The sequence below is a fragment of the Pocillopora verrucosa genome, chromosome 10 (genome assembly GCF_036669915.1).
Source record: "Pocillopora verrucosa isolate sample1 chromosome 10, ASM3666991v2, whole genome shotgun sequence".
Classification (NCBI taxonomy): domain Eukaryota; kingdom Metazoa; phylum Cnidaria; class Anthozoa; order Scleractinia; family Pocilloporidae; genus Pocillopora; species Pocillopora verrucosa.
The window spans coordinates 4,860,415-4,877,555 of NC_089321.1; the positions used below are offsets into that span (position 1 = coordinate 4,860,415).

The following is a 17,141-nucleotide window of genomic DNA, read 5'->3' on the forward strand; positions in this document are numbered from 1 at the left end:
AGGTCTGCCGGTGCACATAAATGGATTCTTCGCTTTAAGTCAAAATAGGCGATATATCAAGTCTCCAAATGCAGATCAAGAAGAGCGAGAAAGTATGGGTCGGCGGAAACTGACTGACAAGTCACTGTTGTGGAATAAGTGTCTCCTGGAGGAAGCCACACCAAGGGCATATGCCACCCTAATTTTGCAAGCTACAAAATGGGTCTCGTGTTTTCTACCAAGAACATTAATTTACAAGTAAGTGCTAATATCTATCAATTCACTCACCATTAAGCTTTCTTCAGCTAAATGGGACCAGAAAGTCATAACCAATAACAAGGTGGTAGCCCACATATACATGCGTGCATGATGAATTCTTGTCTATGAAAGATTCTCAGAGTTAAGTAGTACTTCGTGATCATTTTTATTACTAACGCTCGGTAATCTAAATAGCTTTTTTCTGATCTTAGATTTTAAATCAACAGTCACGGGTTACCTTCATTATGATAAACACATGTCGTTGAAGTTAATTACGAAGAAATCCACGTTTGATATGTTTTACAGCAACAATCTTGCTGCTTTAAAATTCGATGTGATCAAGATATCTTGGTTGTTGTCTTGCAGAGCGTGGCCAAATATTACCTGCATTGACCAGAAGTGGACGAAGCTCATCAATCCTTTTTTTAGTATACTTTTACAGCACAATGTTGTTTACACCGATGCAGATTCTCGACGCTGGATTACAGTGGAAGAAGCGATTTTTGACCTACTTGAACAAAATGAAACCAGAGAAGTCGTTCTTCGAGTGTTGCTGTCAGCTAACGTTCCCGTTGTCTCTGCACCAAAACACGTCATCACGGCTATTACTAAGTATACCTCTATCGAGGAAATCAAACCCAGCCTCGTGAGATCGACCATGAAGAAAATTCCGTCATTTTACAAGAAACTTAATAGGCACGAAAAACTTTTGCTTCTTAATTTTTGTCTTAAAGATGGCAAGTTTGACTCGCTCTGTGATTTGGAGCTTTTGCCTATTTCCGATGGGAACTTCATAAAATTCAACAACCAATCGGAACCTGTGTATATCTGCTCCAGGGAACATCCCCGAGAACTTTTTCCAGGGCTAGAACATCGTTTTTTGGATGAAACGATCGGTGAGGCAATCACGGAGAGGCTTGAACCCGCAGGAAAGCAAGGTAAAATTACTTTCTCATTTGATAGTTCTTGATGTAAGACTATCGATTCCTTTGACATGGTTCCCGAACTAAAAAACCCCAAGTAGCTACCCCTGTCACACAAAATTCAGCTATTAAAGATTTAAATGTTGCGCGTCTGACGTTTAGCCTAGTTTTATTGCATCCTTGAAAGTTATTTTGGTCGTGTGCCCAATTCCTTTTTGGCTGGTTTTTCACCAAAGAAGCAGTCAATTTTAGACATCTAACTTTCTTTCAGGATCCACACAGTTGCGCATACTCCGTAAAGATCATGTAAAATCTCTTCTTCAACAAGCATTACCGCTTGAGTGGAGGAAGGGAAACGCCGTCTCGTGGTATCCTGATGATCGAAACCATAACCATCCACCCAAAGAGTGGATCAGGGTCGTGTGGAGATATCTGCAAAATTGTTTTGCCGATGCAGACGATATTCTCAGTCTCGGTAACCTACCGCTGCTTCCGCTAAACATCTCAAAGATACCCGTCACCTTGGCGCGACTTTGTGAACCTTCCAGAGTAGTATTGAAACACTTTTATGGTCATTGCCTAGACGATGATGTATCAGATATTCTCGTCAAGCTTGGTGTGCTTATCATGACCGATTATCCCTCGTTCATTGGCCACCACCCAGCTGTTTCAAGAAGGTTTGTACATCCGCCATCCGTTCAAGGTGTTTTGAAAGCAATGGTGGTGTCCTCAAGTATGATGACTAACGGAAAACTTTTCGAAATTGTACGTATAGTGCTTTCTACCAAGGAAAAACAACTCCTGAGATCATTCTTGGTCAATATCAAATGCAAGCAGTTGTATCAAGAGGAGTATGATGTTCTGTGCTCTCTACCAGTTCTTGAGACTTTGGCGAAGAAATTCGTGTCAGCGAAGGAAGGTCTGTGTGCCGCACCCCCTGAGCCCCTTCCAATTACACTGAGAAGAGACCTCGTTGATGTTTCTCAAGACGATTCAATGACGTTTGCACGTCTGCTTGGAGTTGAGATTCTAACGCCCGTCGAGCTGCTTTGTCAGGTTGTATTTCCAGACATCAAGCGAGGATGCTACTCGGAAGAACAAATTGACAAGCTGATGGAGCATGTGTTGGATCGTTATGCAAGTGCTTTTCGAAAGAATGCTTATTTCAAGAGGAATTTGCAGGACTTGGCTTTCGTTTCCAGGCAGAAAGGACGAGCAAGGCCTTGTGAGCTATTTGACCCTAGAAACGTCATTATCAAGAATCTGTTCGTCCATGAGGATGTTTTTCCTTCCTCTACATACGGTAGCCCTTCAGTACTTGTGATTCTTGAAGAACTGGGAATGAAAGGCGAGGATGACGTCACCGCGACCGACCTCTATCAGAGTGCGAAGATGATAAGTAAGTTTGCCAACCTTCCGTCGTTAAAGGAGAAATCTAAAAGAATCTTGCACTTTCTCAAGGAGGATCCTCAAAAGATGCTGGACCTGGTTAGCGGACAACAATTGTGGATTTTACTGAGAACCATTCCTTGGGTTTCAAGACAAGAACAGCGACCCTATGGTTACCCTCCCTGCCTTCCGTATTGGAAAACAGAAGATGAAGAAAGTAAAAGATTTTTCAAGCCCGCTGAATTAAAGAGTCACCAATTTGCAAACCTAATTGGATCTGTAATGCCTGTTGTTGACGTGGGTAGAACCGAAACAATCAGTCAGTTTTTCGGCTGGCAAGATGAACCCCCTGTAAACCTAGTAGTCCACCATTTAGAAACTGCGGTGAGGTGCTACTCACCAGAGCAGAAACCTTACTTCATTGTGATGCTGACCGAAATATACAGGTTTCTTGGTGAGCACCACCATAATGTGGATGAGGCATTTGACGCCACCAACGTCTTTCCTTGGGTATGGAATGGAGATGGATTTTCCTTACCCAGTCACTTACTTGCCACAAGGCCATCGATTGATCTCGCACCTTACATACGTTGTCTTCCTCTGGACTTCGGGCAGCACTGTCGTCTTTTTGGATACTTTGGTATGCAGAAGGAATGCGATCCATCTGTTCTGTTAAGGGTCCTAAGGATGATCAAGGCAAAACACGACAGCGGAAGTGTCATGAGCCCTTCTGAAGTTAAACACGATCTTCAGTTATCTGTCAATATCCTGAACGAGTTGGCGAGTGGAGAGTTATCTGAGGCGCTTCAAGGAGAGATCCTGATCCCAACTTATCAAGAAGACAACTCCTGTGTCAGACTTCAGCCCGTAGAAAGTTGCATGTATGGGGAACAAATTGACGACGAGGAAATCGACTACTTTTACGTACACCCAAATGTCCCAAATGTAACCGCTGAGCGTCTTGGCGTGCCAATTATAACAAACCGACTGCTTGACGCTGATGAGCTGGCCATTGGAGAAGAGTTTGGACAGGGAGAAAAACTTACCACCCGACTCAATCGCCTACTCGAAGAGTACACGGATGGCTTTTCAGTTCTGAAAGAACTAATTCAAAACGCCGACGATGCTGGCGCCACAGAAGTCAAATTTCTGTATGACGAGAGAACGAATGAGAAAGCAATGACTTGTTTGATTGACGAGGGAATGAGGGGTTGCCAAGGCCCCGCGTTGTGGGTTTACAATGATGCAACATTTAAGGATGAAGACTTTGAGAACATTACAAAATTGAACGAAGCAACGAAACAGCACGACACCGAAAAGATTGGCAGGTTTGGACTGGGCTTCAATGCAGTATACAATTTAACAGATGTTCCCATGTTCATAAGCAGAAACAGCTTTGTAATTTTTGATCCACATACGTCGTATCTCGGGAAGGCTCTAAAGAACAAAACGACGCCTGGAATGAAGATCAATGTCAACAAAGATGTGACCAGGCTTCGTAAATTTAAAAACCAGTTCAAACCATTCAATGGTATATTTGGCTGCGATTTAGATCTCCAAAAAGAGGACAACTCTTTCAATGGTACTCTGTTTCGATTTCCGTTGAGAACAAGTGAGCAGGCTTTGAAAAGTGAGATAAAGAAACTGGCGTATGACGACTCGCAAATGCGAGAATTACTGCTTACGCTAATTAAAGGAGCCGAAACCTTACTTCTCTTCACACAGAACGTCCTCCGCGTGAGCATTTTTTCTTTGAACACACCCGAAGTTCAAGACGAAACAGTCAAATTGATGTTCAAGGTCACCAAATCATTGTCTCAGGATGGAATAGTAAGAGCCTTGTCCGTCCCTGTTTCCCTTCCTCCCACCGCGAACATTTTGAGCTTCGATGACCAGAATTTTTTGAAGCAATGCAGTTTCCTCCAAGCGTCATCACGAGTTGTTCGAGCATTTAGAACGGGACAGGTAATCGAACTGACAAAGTCCTCTATGAAGGTTAACGTCCACTGCGTCTTCACGGAATGCGGTCTACGCTTCTTTAAACCTGATGTGGCAACCATTCATCCCGAATGTACAACCTGGCTTATAGTCTCCTCCATGGGAGACGGACTTGCACTGAAGTTTGCTGAGAATGATTTTAGCCTTCTTCCATCAGGAGGGGTGGCTGTGCAGGTGGCTGCGAACAGCGCCGACAAATTTGTGCCTGTGCCTGTTTTTAAGAATGATGATGGAATAGATGTCAACGGGACTCTTTTCTGCTACCTTCCTCTTCCTATCCATAGTGGCCTTCCAGTACATGTAAATGGGGCTTTTGCATTAGCTGCGAACAGACGCCATTTACAAGAAAAACTCGAAGGCGACAAAGATTGTTATGGGGTTGACTGGAACAAAGCGCTGATGGTAGATTCCATTTGCTCAGCTTATGTGTGCCTCTTAGAAGATCTAAAGTCAATTGCTCCAACTGACGAATCTTATAGGTTCCATTCTTTGTGGCCAAAAGCCGATGAAGTATTGCCAAACCTCCGACACCTCACGCAGTCATTTTACAGGCAGATATCTATGGGAACTCACGCTTTGTTTTCTGATGGAGAGAACTGGTTTACTGTCAGTGAGGTGGTACTTCTTCATCCAGTTCTTCGAAACGATCCTTCGATTGGCGATACTTCGTTCAAAGTTTTCCAGCTTTTAATGAGCAAACGGGCAGTGGTTATTGATGTCCCTTTGTCTGTGGTGAATTCTTTCCAAAGCTGTGGAAGTGGGGAAGTTTTTAACTCAAAGATCTATGACAAAAATAGATTTCTTCGTCAAGTCTTTTTCCCGAATATATCCGCAGTTCCTTCGGATATGAGAGATAAGCTTGTGTTGCATGCAATGGATAACAACTGCGATGATTTGGTCAAAACTCATTCTTGTATTCCGGCATCTCCACTTGGAAACTCTCTTAGACGTCCTTCTGAGCTCATTCACCCAGGCAAAGATGCTGCTCCCCTCTTTCTACCTGAAGATGGCAGATTTCCATGTGGAAATGCAGAAACCTTTCTGAATCCTGGACGACTTGCAAAGCTTGAGCTCTTAGGGATGGCATCGGATTATCTTCCCTGGCAGGAAATGGCGGAAAGAGCTGAAAGCATCAATAAACTAAACGCTGTAAACAGTAAAGCGGCGGAGGAGAGAGCAATGGAATTTGTAAATTCTCTGGAGAAGAAGATTAGGCGCAAAGATGAAACCTATTCAGACCTCACAAGACAACGAATACTGGAGGCTCATTTTCTTCCAGCTCTTAGTAAACCTGTTAACTTTCCTTTACCTTGGAAGACCGATGAATATGATAAAAATGAGCTCTTCGCTCCAAAAGATGTGTTTCTAGAAAGTGAAAAGTATCGCTTGTGTAGCTTAAAGCCGCTCATCGGGTTGTCTATCTCTCGAGATGTTAAAGAGTTTCTCGAGCTTAGCAAAAAACAAGCAAAGCTAAACCATGTTATTTTGCAACTGAAAGTAGTAATGTGTTCCGAATTTGAGTCGTCAAACGCCAAGGCAGTCGAAGAAATTGACTCAGTATGTAGAGCAGTCTACTCCTACCTAGAAAAGGCCATCAGTAAGGGTGAAACCATCAAAGACTTTCCACAAAACGAGAAATTTATTTTATATGAAAGAGAGTTTCTTTACCCTAGTCAGGTGGCTTTTCATCTCAACGATGACTGCGCACCATATCTTTACCAGCTTCCAAAACGGCTGGCAGAAGATTTTCCCAAGCTACTGAGAGTCTCCGGTGTCAAAGAATGTTTTGACGAGAAAGATTTTATCTTAGCTCTACGGCAGATCAAAGAGTTATTTCCTGAAAACAAACTTGACGAGAAAAACCTCAAAGTAGCAGCACGTCTGGCAGATCAACTTGGAGAAAGACTACAAGGAAGCAGAAGTGACTCTGCTTCATTGCGAAACGAGCCGGGAACCATTTACCTTCCTGACTCATCGGGAGTGATGAGGGCGATATCCGAGCTTTGCATTAAGGATTGTCCATGGATACCTGACGAAGAAGGAGTGAATTTTGTTCATGCAAAAATTCCATGGCCAACTTGTGAGCTTATCGGTGTAAAAACTCGAAGAGATGAGGCTCTGCGTTTCCACATGGTTAGAATGCCGTTTGGACAGAAAGAGAAACTTACAAATCGCCTGAAACGCATTCTTCAGTGTTACCCTTGCGAAAGAGAAATTTTGAAAGAACTTCTTCAAAATGCAGACGACGCACAGGCAACCGAGATTTGTTTTATTAAAGACCCAAGACACCATCCAGATGAAAAGGTGTTTGGAGATTGTTGGAAAACTCTACAGGGCCCCGCTTTATGTGTGTATAACAACAAGCCTTTCACCAATTCTGATCTTCAAGGCATTCAGAATCTCGGCGAGGGTACTAAGGGTGAAGATCCAAACAAAACTGGCCAGTACGGGGTGGGCTTCAATGCTGTTTACCACCTAACTGATGTACCGTCCTTTATGTCCCAGGGAAAGGAGATTGGCGATGTACTGTGTGTATTTGACCCACATTGCAAGTATGTTCCGGGCGCCACTCCTTTAGCGCCAGGAGGTAAGTTCAAAGATACAGCCACCCTAAGTAAGAAGTTCCCGGATGTATTTCCTTGCTACTTGTTAGATCACTTTAAGATTGACAACGCAACCATGTTCAGATTCCCGCTGAGGACCAAAGACGTGGCTCGCGAGTCGGAAATTTCTTCAAACTCTGTATCAGTTAAAGAACTAGATGTTATGATGGAAGGGCTTAAAGAAGAAATGTTTGAGGTTCTGCTCTTTGTGAACAACGTCAGGAAGATAACCGTTTGTGAGATCGATGCAGCAAGTAAAAATCTAGTGAATTCCTATACAGTTGAAGCAGAGATGTCAAAAAAAGATGAAGCCAAGAGAAAAGCATTTGCTGATCACATCAAACAGATTTCCAAGTTGGCCAAAGAGAGAGAGGGAATTGATCCAAGAAAGATACCAATAAAAAAAGTTTCCTACCTCTTGAACATAAGAGACACTTCTGGAAACGCGGAAAAGTGGCGCATTGTGCAAAAGGTTGGTTTTGAAAAAGATGTAGAAGAAAGTATAATTGACGCCTTTAAGAAGCAAGAACTTGGAATGCTTCCTCGCGGTGGTATTGCCTGTCTTTTGGAGAAGAATCATCTGAGGTATTCTTCTCCAAGACAAAAGAAAGCTTACTGTTTTCTACCTCTCCCTCTTGAGACAAACCTCCCGGTTCACGTTAATGGCCACTTTGCGTTAGACCACGAGTCAAGAAGAAGTTTGTGGAGAGATGACGAGAACTGTGGTGGATACCGGAGTGACTGGAATAATTTGTTGTTGCAAGATGTCGTCGCGTCATGCTACATCACGATGCTGGTCGAGGTGCGGGATTTTCTTAAATTGTCCACCACCCATGATACGAAACATGAAACTGAAACTGAGATCTTGAGCAAAATAAACGTCTACGAATCATTTTTTCCTTGTCAGATACCTGCTGATAAGTACTGGAAGACACTGGTTGATTCTGTCTATCGTGAAATGACCAGGATGAAATTGAAGATTCTGCCCGTGGTTAGAAAGAGATCCCTTGATTGTTCAGCAAAGATTACTGCAGAAAGCCCAACTGCTGAGATTACTTGGCTTCCACCGGCAGGTATTGGGAAGCATCAAGCATTTTTTAACGATCTTGAAGAAAAAGGGCCCTTTGCAGTATCGCCTCATGCGCGTAAAGAAGAGAAACAAGCGAAAAAACGCAAACTGTTGAGGGATATTTTACTTGGGAGTGGTTTCAACCTGGTTGTCTTCTCGTTGGCATTGCATGATTCGTTTCAGCGAGCTGGAGTTGCGACCCGCTGCATTTCTCCTCGTGAGGTGATTGATTTCTATAAAACTTTCAATTGGGACGATCCTTTGTGTACGATTGGACCAATTCCTTGCGACGTTCAGGAAACAACACTTAAAAGTGCCCTTGGAGTAACCACCGTATTGCTGTATTGCCGCTTGGATGACAGTTTCCTCAGCGATTTACCAGGTCTCCCACTCCTACTTACTCACGACCAGCGTCTCCAACTGTTTTCGAGTAAACACCCCAAATTCCTCTCAAAACATAGAGATCTTTTACCAAGGTCTCCGCAAATTTTCCTTCACGACCTTCTTTATGGTTGTATTTTTAACGGCACTGACAAAGTTAAGCTAACTTCTCTGAAGCATCTGGATGCCGCCTCTTTCGCCACCAATCTACCTCAGACTCTACCAGTAGACACATATGGAAGTAGAAGATTTACTCAGTGGTACCCAAACCAGGGAGAGATACCCAACCGAAAATGGATATTCAAGACCTGGATTTTTCTGTCCGAGCTTGTGGAAGATGTTATTACTAGTTTAAAACCAAACGAAGAGAGAAAGATCGAAGAGATCCAAAAATTGCTCGCACCTCTGTTGAACTGGAGCATTCTTCCGGTTACCGAGAAAGATATAACGGAAAAAGAAACACCACTGGTTTCCTTCCGTCATAACAGGACACCTCCTCCTATCAAACACTACCTGTTGCCTCTTGGGCTAGCGGCATCTGCCTTGGATTTCGGAAGTGCAGATTCTTCAAACTCTAAACTTGTTGATATCTTGCGAAAGATTGGCTTGCCTGAACTTAACTTAGGTGTACTTTTACCCACCAGCCTAGATTTGTTTTTTTCTTCAAAATCTACTATTCTCGCTCGCATGCTGGTGTCGTCTTTGAAGTCACCTGCGTCACTTCTTACTTCACTCGATCATAAGATGGTTTCAGAGCCGCAGTCATTGGACGGAAGACTGAATACTTCGGAATGTATTACCATCCTGGAATATTTTAGCAAAAGTCTGAAATGCTTGGGAGGAAACGAGAGGGAAACCTTGAGAAGACTTTCTGTTTATCCTGCAACCCATGGTGGATTAATAAGACTCAGTGATCGGAGGGTTTGTGTCCTACCAACTGGAATACCACGAGACGAAATTGATGTAATAGAGAGTGAGCTAGACATCGTTTTTCTGGAATCCCAGAAAAGTATTTCTGAGCTCTTCAAGTTTCTCGCGCTGGAATTCTTCTCTGCTGTTGACATCTATTGCATCTTTATTTTGCCAAATTTCTCCATCCTTAGCAAAGAAGGAAGAGAATCTCACCTGACATATATCCGGAAAAATATCTTAGAAAAAGCAGAGGGTGAAGAGAAGCGGAAATTGTTGGAATGTTTGAGAAATACCCCGCTCGTTCCCTCATCAGATGGAAGTCTGAAGACTGCATCCTGTTTTTTTGACCATGAAAACAAAGTTTTCAGCACTATGCTTCCAAAACGTCTGTTTCCAATGGACCCTTTCGACAAACCACAATGGCTGACGTTTTTACGGCAAATAGGTCTAACTCACATTATTTCCAAAGATTGCTTTATAACGTTTGCTACTGAAGTGGCACAGGAGGCTTCATCAGCCCCAAGTGATAATACCCGCCAGAAATCTCAAGTATTGGTCGAACATCTCATCAACCGAGACAACGTAGTGGTTGAAGGATTGTTGCAAGACATCTGCAACATCCCTTTTGTAGTGGGAGATCCAGTCAGAGAAGACCTCCAAGAAATTTGCTTACCGTTTGGGGGTTTCACTGGTCGTCAGTCTCCACATTTCGCCTTCCATGGGGCAGTTCCAGTAGATTATACTGAGACTGTTTGGACGAAAGCAAATTTACTTCCGAAATGGGCGAATCCAAGGCATCGTTCTCATGATTTTGTCCACGACTTCCCTTCGGATACTGAAATGAAGCAATACTACGATTCGTTTGTGTTCCAACTTCAGATTCAAGAAAAGCCTTCAGTGGACCTTGTGGTCGCTCACTGCGAAACGTTATGTGAAGAAGTTGAAAGAAGCAGTGAAAGAACAAACTCTTTCCATAAAAGACGATGCATGATGAAAGTAATGGAACGTATTTACTCATTCTTGAATACCAACTTTCTCAGAGGGATAGACGTAAAGAAAACACTTGCAAATACACCTTGCATTTTGGTTGATAATGGCCAAAAATTCATCTTACCTCGTCAAGCAGTCCTTGAGCTCTACGAGCACCTTGAGATTAAACCGTTCCTCTATGGAATTCCTAAGGAATTCGGTAGGTTTCATCCTTTTTTCCGGAACCTTGGCTGCTCAAAATTTGTTACTCCGGTCCACTATGCAATGGTATTGGACTTACTGCGAAAAAGGTGCCACGGTTCCAAACTGGACCCGAATGAAGTAAACATATGTAAAAGTGCAGTAAGAGGTTTCTTTGATACAGTTCAGCAAAATAATGAAGAGTTAAAAGCAATTTCTCAGCTCTACCTACCAGGATTGACTCTCACAAGCGTGGGGACGGAGGGCACTACTATTGTAATACCTCTCTATTTGCACAAGTCTTCAGAGCTGATTTTCAATGATGTCCCGACTTCTTTCCGTGATCGATTGCACAATTTCCGAAAGAACCTCTTACTTGACCTTCGCCTCATGGGAGTGACCTGCAATACAACAAGCGTCAATTACAAAGAGCTCGTGATGAAGTTACCTGAGTCTTTGAGGCCAAAATTACTTTCCAATGTTGTCAAAGAAAAGCTCACTTCTCCAAGTGTTGAAAATCTAACGAGTACTGCGATGACCCACTTCAGACACCAGCTTTCATCTCTGCATTTTTTTTACGGTATTGCGAGACTAATTCGCGACGAGAACTGTAGACAAGAAAGAGAGGGTGATGACAACATGATGGCAAACATCAAGATAAGGCTACGCAGCCTCGAGGTTTATTCCGTCTACAGTCTCAAAACTACATTATTCTGCAATGACGAACCCATCCCAGCTAGTGAGGCAGACGTTCCCTACTTCGTGGACAAAATGATGGTTTCCGGTGAGGAAACATCAAGGGTATATATCAATGCCTTAACAGAAAGAAGTGAAGACGACTTTACTACGTTATTAGTATCTAGTGTAGTTGAGGAAATATGTGAAGGACTTCTTGGAAGAAGGGCGTTATTAATTCCTCATATGCTGAAATGTCCCCTAGGTGCCATACGGTCCCACTTAGATAACTTGAGCGTTCGACCAGATGACTCCTTTTCTGCAGAAGAGCTAGAAATTCTGCCGCCGCCTGGTAGTTTTATTCCCCAAGAAGATCACCATCGCCTAAATGATGACTTTCAAGAGTTTGAACCTGACGACTATGTTGGATATGAGCTTCATGACCCAAGTTTAGTTAGAGAGGAAGGAGATGCTACCTATATATACGCTGTAATTATCGAAGAAGTATCGAGTGAATGTAACAACCGCCTGACAAGGCGTTACAGAATCAACATTGGAAATGGCCAAGAGAAAATTGTCGATGCTACGGACCTGTACAAATTCCACCGTTTGACCGAGTCATCTTCAACTGCGATGGTCCTGTGTGATAGGCCTAGGCAGCCCCCTACCCCAAGAAACAGACAGAGAGTTTTCGCTGAGATTTCAGACCTTCTGCTGGAAGCTTGGACTCTTCCAGAAGACAATAGACGAAAAGTAATCAAGCGGTTGTATTTGCGGTGGCACCCTGATAAAAACGTAGGCGATGAGGAATTCTGCAAAGAGGTATGTCAGCACATACAAAGCGAAGTTTCACGGTTGTATAGAGGGGAGCCACGGGGAATCCCAAGCTCAAGTTCTGGAGGGGGGTCCTACAGGAGGCTCTTTGATTTATGGGGAGGGCGTGCAATGGGACACAACACGCAGCGCCAGAGATACAGAGGAAGACCACCGTGTCGTGGGAAGAATCCTCAACCAAGGGAGGCCAGACGTTGGTTCAAACAAGCAACTGCGGATTTCGAGGCAGCAAACAATGATATTATTTACGAAAGACCTTCTTATGAGTGGGCTTGCTTCAAATGTCACCAGGTAAGAGTACATATCAGTTATAGAGTGAATAATACATGAGTACATTAGATATGGAACTTCTCTTCGAGTGTTCAACTCGATAGCTCACGAGTAAGCGAAGGGCCGGAAATCCCTGTATAACACCTTAGTTTATATAATATTAGTGATAGTATAGGATAGTAGTGAAAGTAGGGTGATTTAGCATTATAAGTTGAGTTGATAACGTAAATTGGCCGCCGTAAAGAATTTTAAGGGTGACGCTTTGAGCGTTAGGTATTGACGAAAGGCAAACGCTCGAAACGTCAGCTTTAAAATTCATTACGGTGGCCAATTTACAATAACAACCCAGTTGATAATACTGAATTACCCTGTTACTCTCTACCACCGACGCAGCACCATGGTTTCTTTAGAAACTTACCCTCTTTACTTATCAGTTATGATAGTTTTGATGTTCTGTCATCATCATTTCAATGTTAAGATATAGCACTTGATATAATGATACAATCCCTTTGGCTAAGTTAGTTAAGCAACTTTTATTTTCATAACTAATCGTATCTCAGATATGGTTTGATGCTACTATGGAGTTAAAGATTTAATGAATGCGAGAAGTTGCAATTCATGAACCCAACGTCTCGACAGTCCTGTCTAGTACCTTCATCAGGGGTGCTCTAATCGCTGCAACGAGAAGTCATTTTATGTGCTCACTAATTAGCTGCCCTTTTCTCTGACAAGGTGTAAATAGGCGTCAGATGGTAAGCCGCCATCATCACGATTTAAAGGAGCGTGGGCGGAGTTGATATGCCAGGCTTCCAAACAAAGGTGCTGTTTGGAAGCCTGGCATATCAACTCTATGTTAGATTACCACTGACGAAGGCAGTTTTAACGGGTTTTTTTTTCTCTCGGATTTGAATCGTTTTCTATCTTTAGATGAGGTTCTGAAAGAAACATTAAACGGGATCGACTTGAACATGACTCAAAAATCGAAGGGGGCTGAAGTTTTTTATTTTTTTCTTCTTCACAGGCAGCAGAGAAGGCTTTGAAGGCGGCACAGTATACAGTAGATACTGACAGGACGAGGGTTCACAACCTCGAAGAGAATTGCCACGATCTAAATGACCCCGAGCTATTAAATCTAGCAAGGCAGTTAGAGTGTCTAGTTGGTGATTCTACATGCATGCGTTACCCAGACAGAATGCGTTTTCCCCAGATTCCAAATGAGGTCTATTCTGCCGAGATGGCCCAGCAGGCCTTGCAGCTTGTTAGGAAAATTGTTGCACGCGTACAGAGCAGGATAACCTAAGGTGAGAGCTGAAAAGAAATTAACAAAACTCAGGGGAAAAGTATTTTTACTGAATGCCTCTAATTCAAGAGAACGTGCAGTTCAAATTTAGGTCATTGCGGCTACCTTTTTGACATGAGTTACGGTGACGAGACAAAATTTCGTCAAGCAGCACGTTTCAGAACCGTGAGGCTGAAGAATCAGGTGCGATACGTTTTATAACGAAAGTGGAAAGGAAACTAGGCCGCTTGCATTTGCGTATGATATGAATGAGATACTCAGGTGCCACCAATCCATGTAACTCTTCAGAATTAAAAGCCAAAAACTGAACTAATTCACTACAACAACTTTTTAGCTTTTGCGCATTTTATTGTTTGTGCATGCCTAACTGGTCATGATCAAAAGCAAGGGTGGAATAGTTGTTTGTGTATACTATTTCTAAAGCAAATTTCCTTTGGCGATAAGGAGCAGGATGTGCAAATTTTGTTGTTGTTGCAAGTGCTAATAATGGAATGATAATAAAAGAAAAGTTTTATCAGGAGGTGTAAAGCCCTCAAAATAGAAGAATTGGTCGCTTATTGGCAGCTTAAAGGGAGATTGGAAAAGGGAGGTATAAGCTTTTTTTAAAATTTATTATAACAATGCTGAATCAAAGTGGAACATGATACGTTGTGCTTCACATTTTTATTGATTTTAAGTTAATAAGACCATTTGAATTTTCACTTTTGCTTTTTCTTGTATTCATGAACGTAGCCTGAAAAAAAAATGTTTGGACAAACTTAAAGAAAGAAATTATGAAGCATACCTCATCACTCACTGTAACAAACTTTTGTTTTCAAGCATACATAGTATATGATGCAATACGAGGCCTTGGGAGTATGGCTCCACTCTGATTGTTTATCTCGATTTTCCCTTAATCATGACATGAGCTGGACACCGAAAAATTCGATTTGTTTGATGTTGGAACTATCTATACTACTCTAAAAGCAAATCTTTCAGGAAATTGTAAAGTTAAGATAGATTTGCTTTTGAAATTGCTACAATTCTTCAAGTACCGAATACTATTTTCCTCAGTTTTGACAACTCTCCACTTGCAGATTATACTAAATTTTAATGGTGTTAAATTAATTTCATTTTACAGGGTCAAGCTGGTTAGGATTCGATGCAAGGATAGAGTTCAAGCATGGTTGTCCAATGTGCCAGCAATGTGACAACCATTTCGTGCATCTTCCAAAACTAGAATTATTTTGATCACGACCGTACAACTTGTCATTTTTTGTAACGCCCTCGATCTAAGAACCTACCTTCCCAAAGGCAGTTTTTTTTAAAGTTAGCATTAAAATATATCTTGATCTGCTTTATCGGAGATTAGATCAGATCAAAATCATTTTTTCATGTACCTCTAGACTACAAAACCGGTGATATGCGCGTTCAGTGCTCGGTAAAAAGCCTCTAATAGGAAAAGCTGTATTCCACGAATACTTAACTTTTTATAGATAGCTAAATTTAATTGTGAGTTGGGTAGAACGACCGAGTTTACTTTTTTCTCTGAAATTCAAGATATTTCTTTTATAAATTGCCAAGCCTCGAAACTGCCATCGTGCATCTTTTGAGACGTAAGTGTGTACATTATTTATGTAGACTAAAATTTAGTTAAAGTGCCACGCAAAGTTTGTTAGAGACACTCCAACCAATAAAGGTATCTGCTTTAGAAGTCGGCATAAACTAGTTCCCGATGGATCGATATTACCACGGTTTTACGTACATACCCTAGAAATGATTTCATAATTGCTCTATGATCGATCTCTCAACATGTTGTGATCATTTTTGCGACACACAATGCCTTTGCACCTCCATAGCCTTTAAAAACACCTTATTATTGAATTGCAGTCAGCATATCAAATCTAAGTTTCTGATTTATACATGCGCTTCAGAGCCACCGTAAGGGTTTTGACAATTAAGGTGGCTCTAAGCCTGATGCGCAAATTTTTTTAACTGTGCAGGAAGAAGTGTTCATGTCTGATTTTCTGGATCAGAGAAAAATTGTTCTCTAAAATTTTATTTGAAATATCAAACTACTGAAGGAACGACTTTGACCAATCAACTACTACAAGAGAAGACTATGAAAGTTCTCCTGAAACTTTCAAAACAAATACATGTACTTTCAATTCACCTACAGATAACCAAACTTCAGAGTTATCGAGCAACTGCATTTTGGTTTCTGTTACTTCCTGGAAAACCAAGCCGATAAGGAAAAAATTGACCTGGATGATTGTTCACCAAACTGAAAGGAAACAAAAAGCAAATGTAAACAGGAGCAAGAAAAAAAAAAGGAAAAAGAACTGAAAGCAACAAGTTTCCCCCTTCTTTCTCAAGTTAATCCTAATCAAATCAATAAATGCAGAAGCCAAATAAGACCATCAAGCGAAAAAAAAACAGCCCAAAAAAATTACAAGCGAAAGACACAGAACAGGACAATTTGACTAGGTTTCTTCATGTCATTCCTTATTCATTCAAATGTGACTCCTGCTACTTCTACCGCCGATCAGTTGGGCTACTCACAACTTCTCTAACGAAACTGGCTCATCCAGATAGTCTACATCACTGTCGCAAGGGTCAGGAATCATTTAAGAGTTAACGTAGCTGGCACTGGCCCAATCCGCTCTGTAATTCTTAATCTGTGTCAGCAGCAGCAGCTTTTTATCTGTTTCAGATTAGTTACACATTTGTCGTGGTCATGTCAGCTAGAACTTACAGGAGGTGAAAGCTCACTCTTGTTTTAGCTATTAGTCATTCTTTAGTTATGATGTAAAACCAGTAAACTATCATGAGCAGAAGTTTGCTAGATTGCCTACAGTCTTAGGTTTTAGCCTTCATATTCCCTATTCATGTCTGTCAATTTTAAGCTGGCCCTCCTTCGTATCTTTGTAAAACATGAGAAATTCCAGACTAATTCTTATGGCTACCCACATAGCATCTTCTGCGACCTTTTAAGCCGTTTATCTACAGGTAGAGGGAAGTTTTTAATTTCGAAGGCGAAATATATAGTTGTGGAAAACTAAAAGACCATGTGTCAAAGTGACATTGTTAAAGTAACGTCTATTGCAGTTCAAAAGTATACGCAAATCTTCAATGCTATAGTAAAACCTTATGACAAAGGAATCTCCAAAGCAAAATATCATTGTTGCTGTGAGTTCCATGCAAGCTTTGTGGATTAACATTGGCCTTATTTGTTATCAAAACAAACCCTTGTCCGGCTGATTTGTCTTTCATCGGTTAAATTCTTGCTTTTTTTAGACCTGTCAGAGAAGAGTAAAAAAATAAAAAAAATAAAAAAAATAAAGAAGAAGAAAAAAAAAGAAACACGGTTACATGCTTTTCTACATTTACTGATCACATTT

The 17,141-nt window shown here is 41.7% G+C and overlaps 1 protein-coding gene across 1 annotated transcript in view; it reads left to right on the plus strand.

The window, feature by feature from the left end:
* LOC131771359 (sacsin-like) overlaps positions 1–17,029 on the plus strand; it is a 25,307-nt gene extending 8,278 nt beyond the window's left edge. Inside the window, exons 7-11 of the mRNA XM_066173037.1 lie at positions 1–237; positions 604–1,175; positions 1,432–12,482; positions 13,483–13,762; positions 14,882–17,029. The exon at positions 1–237 is cut by the window's left edge and continues 775 nt beyond it. Of these exons, the coding sequence (XP_066029134.1) occupies positions 1–237; positions 604–1,175; positions 1,432–12,482; positions 13,483–13,761 (12,139 nt within the window). The 3' untranslated portion in view covers position 13,762; positions 14,882–17,029. The remainder of the gene's footprint in view (positions 238–603; positions 1,176–1,431; positions 12,483–13,482; positions 13,763–14,881) is intronic.
* Positions 17,030–17,141: the final 112 nt, after the last annotated feature.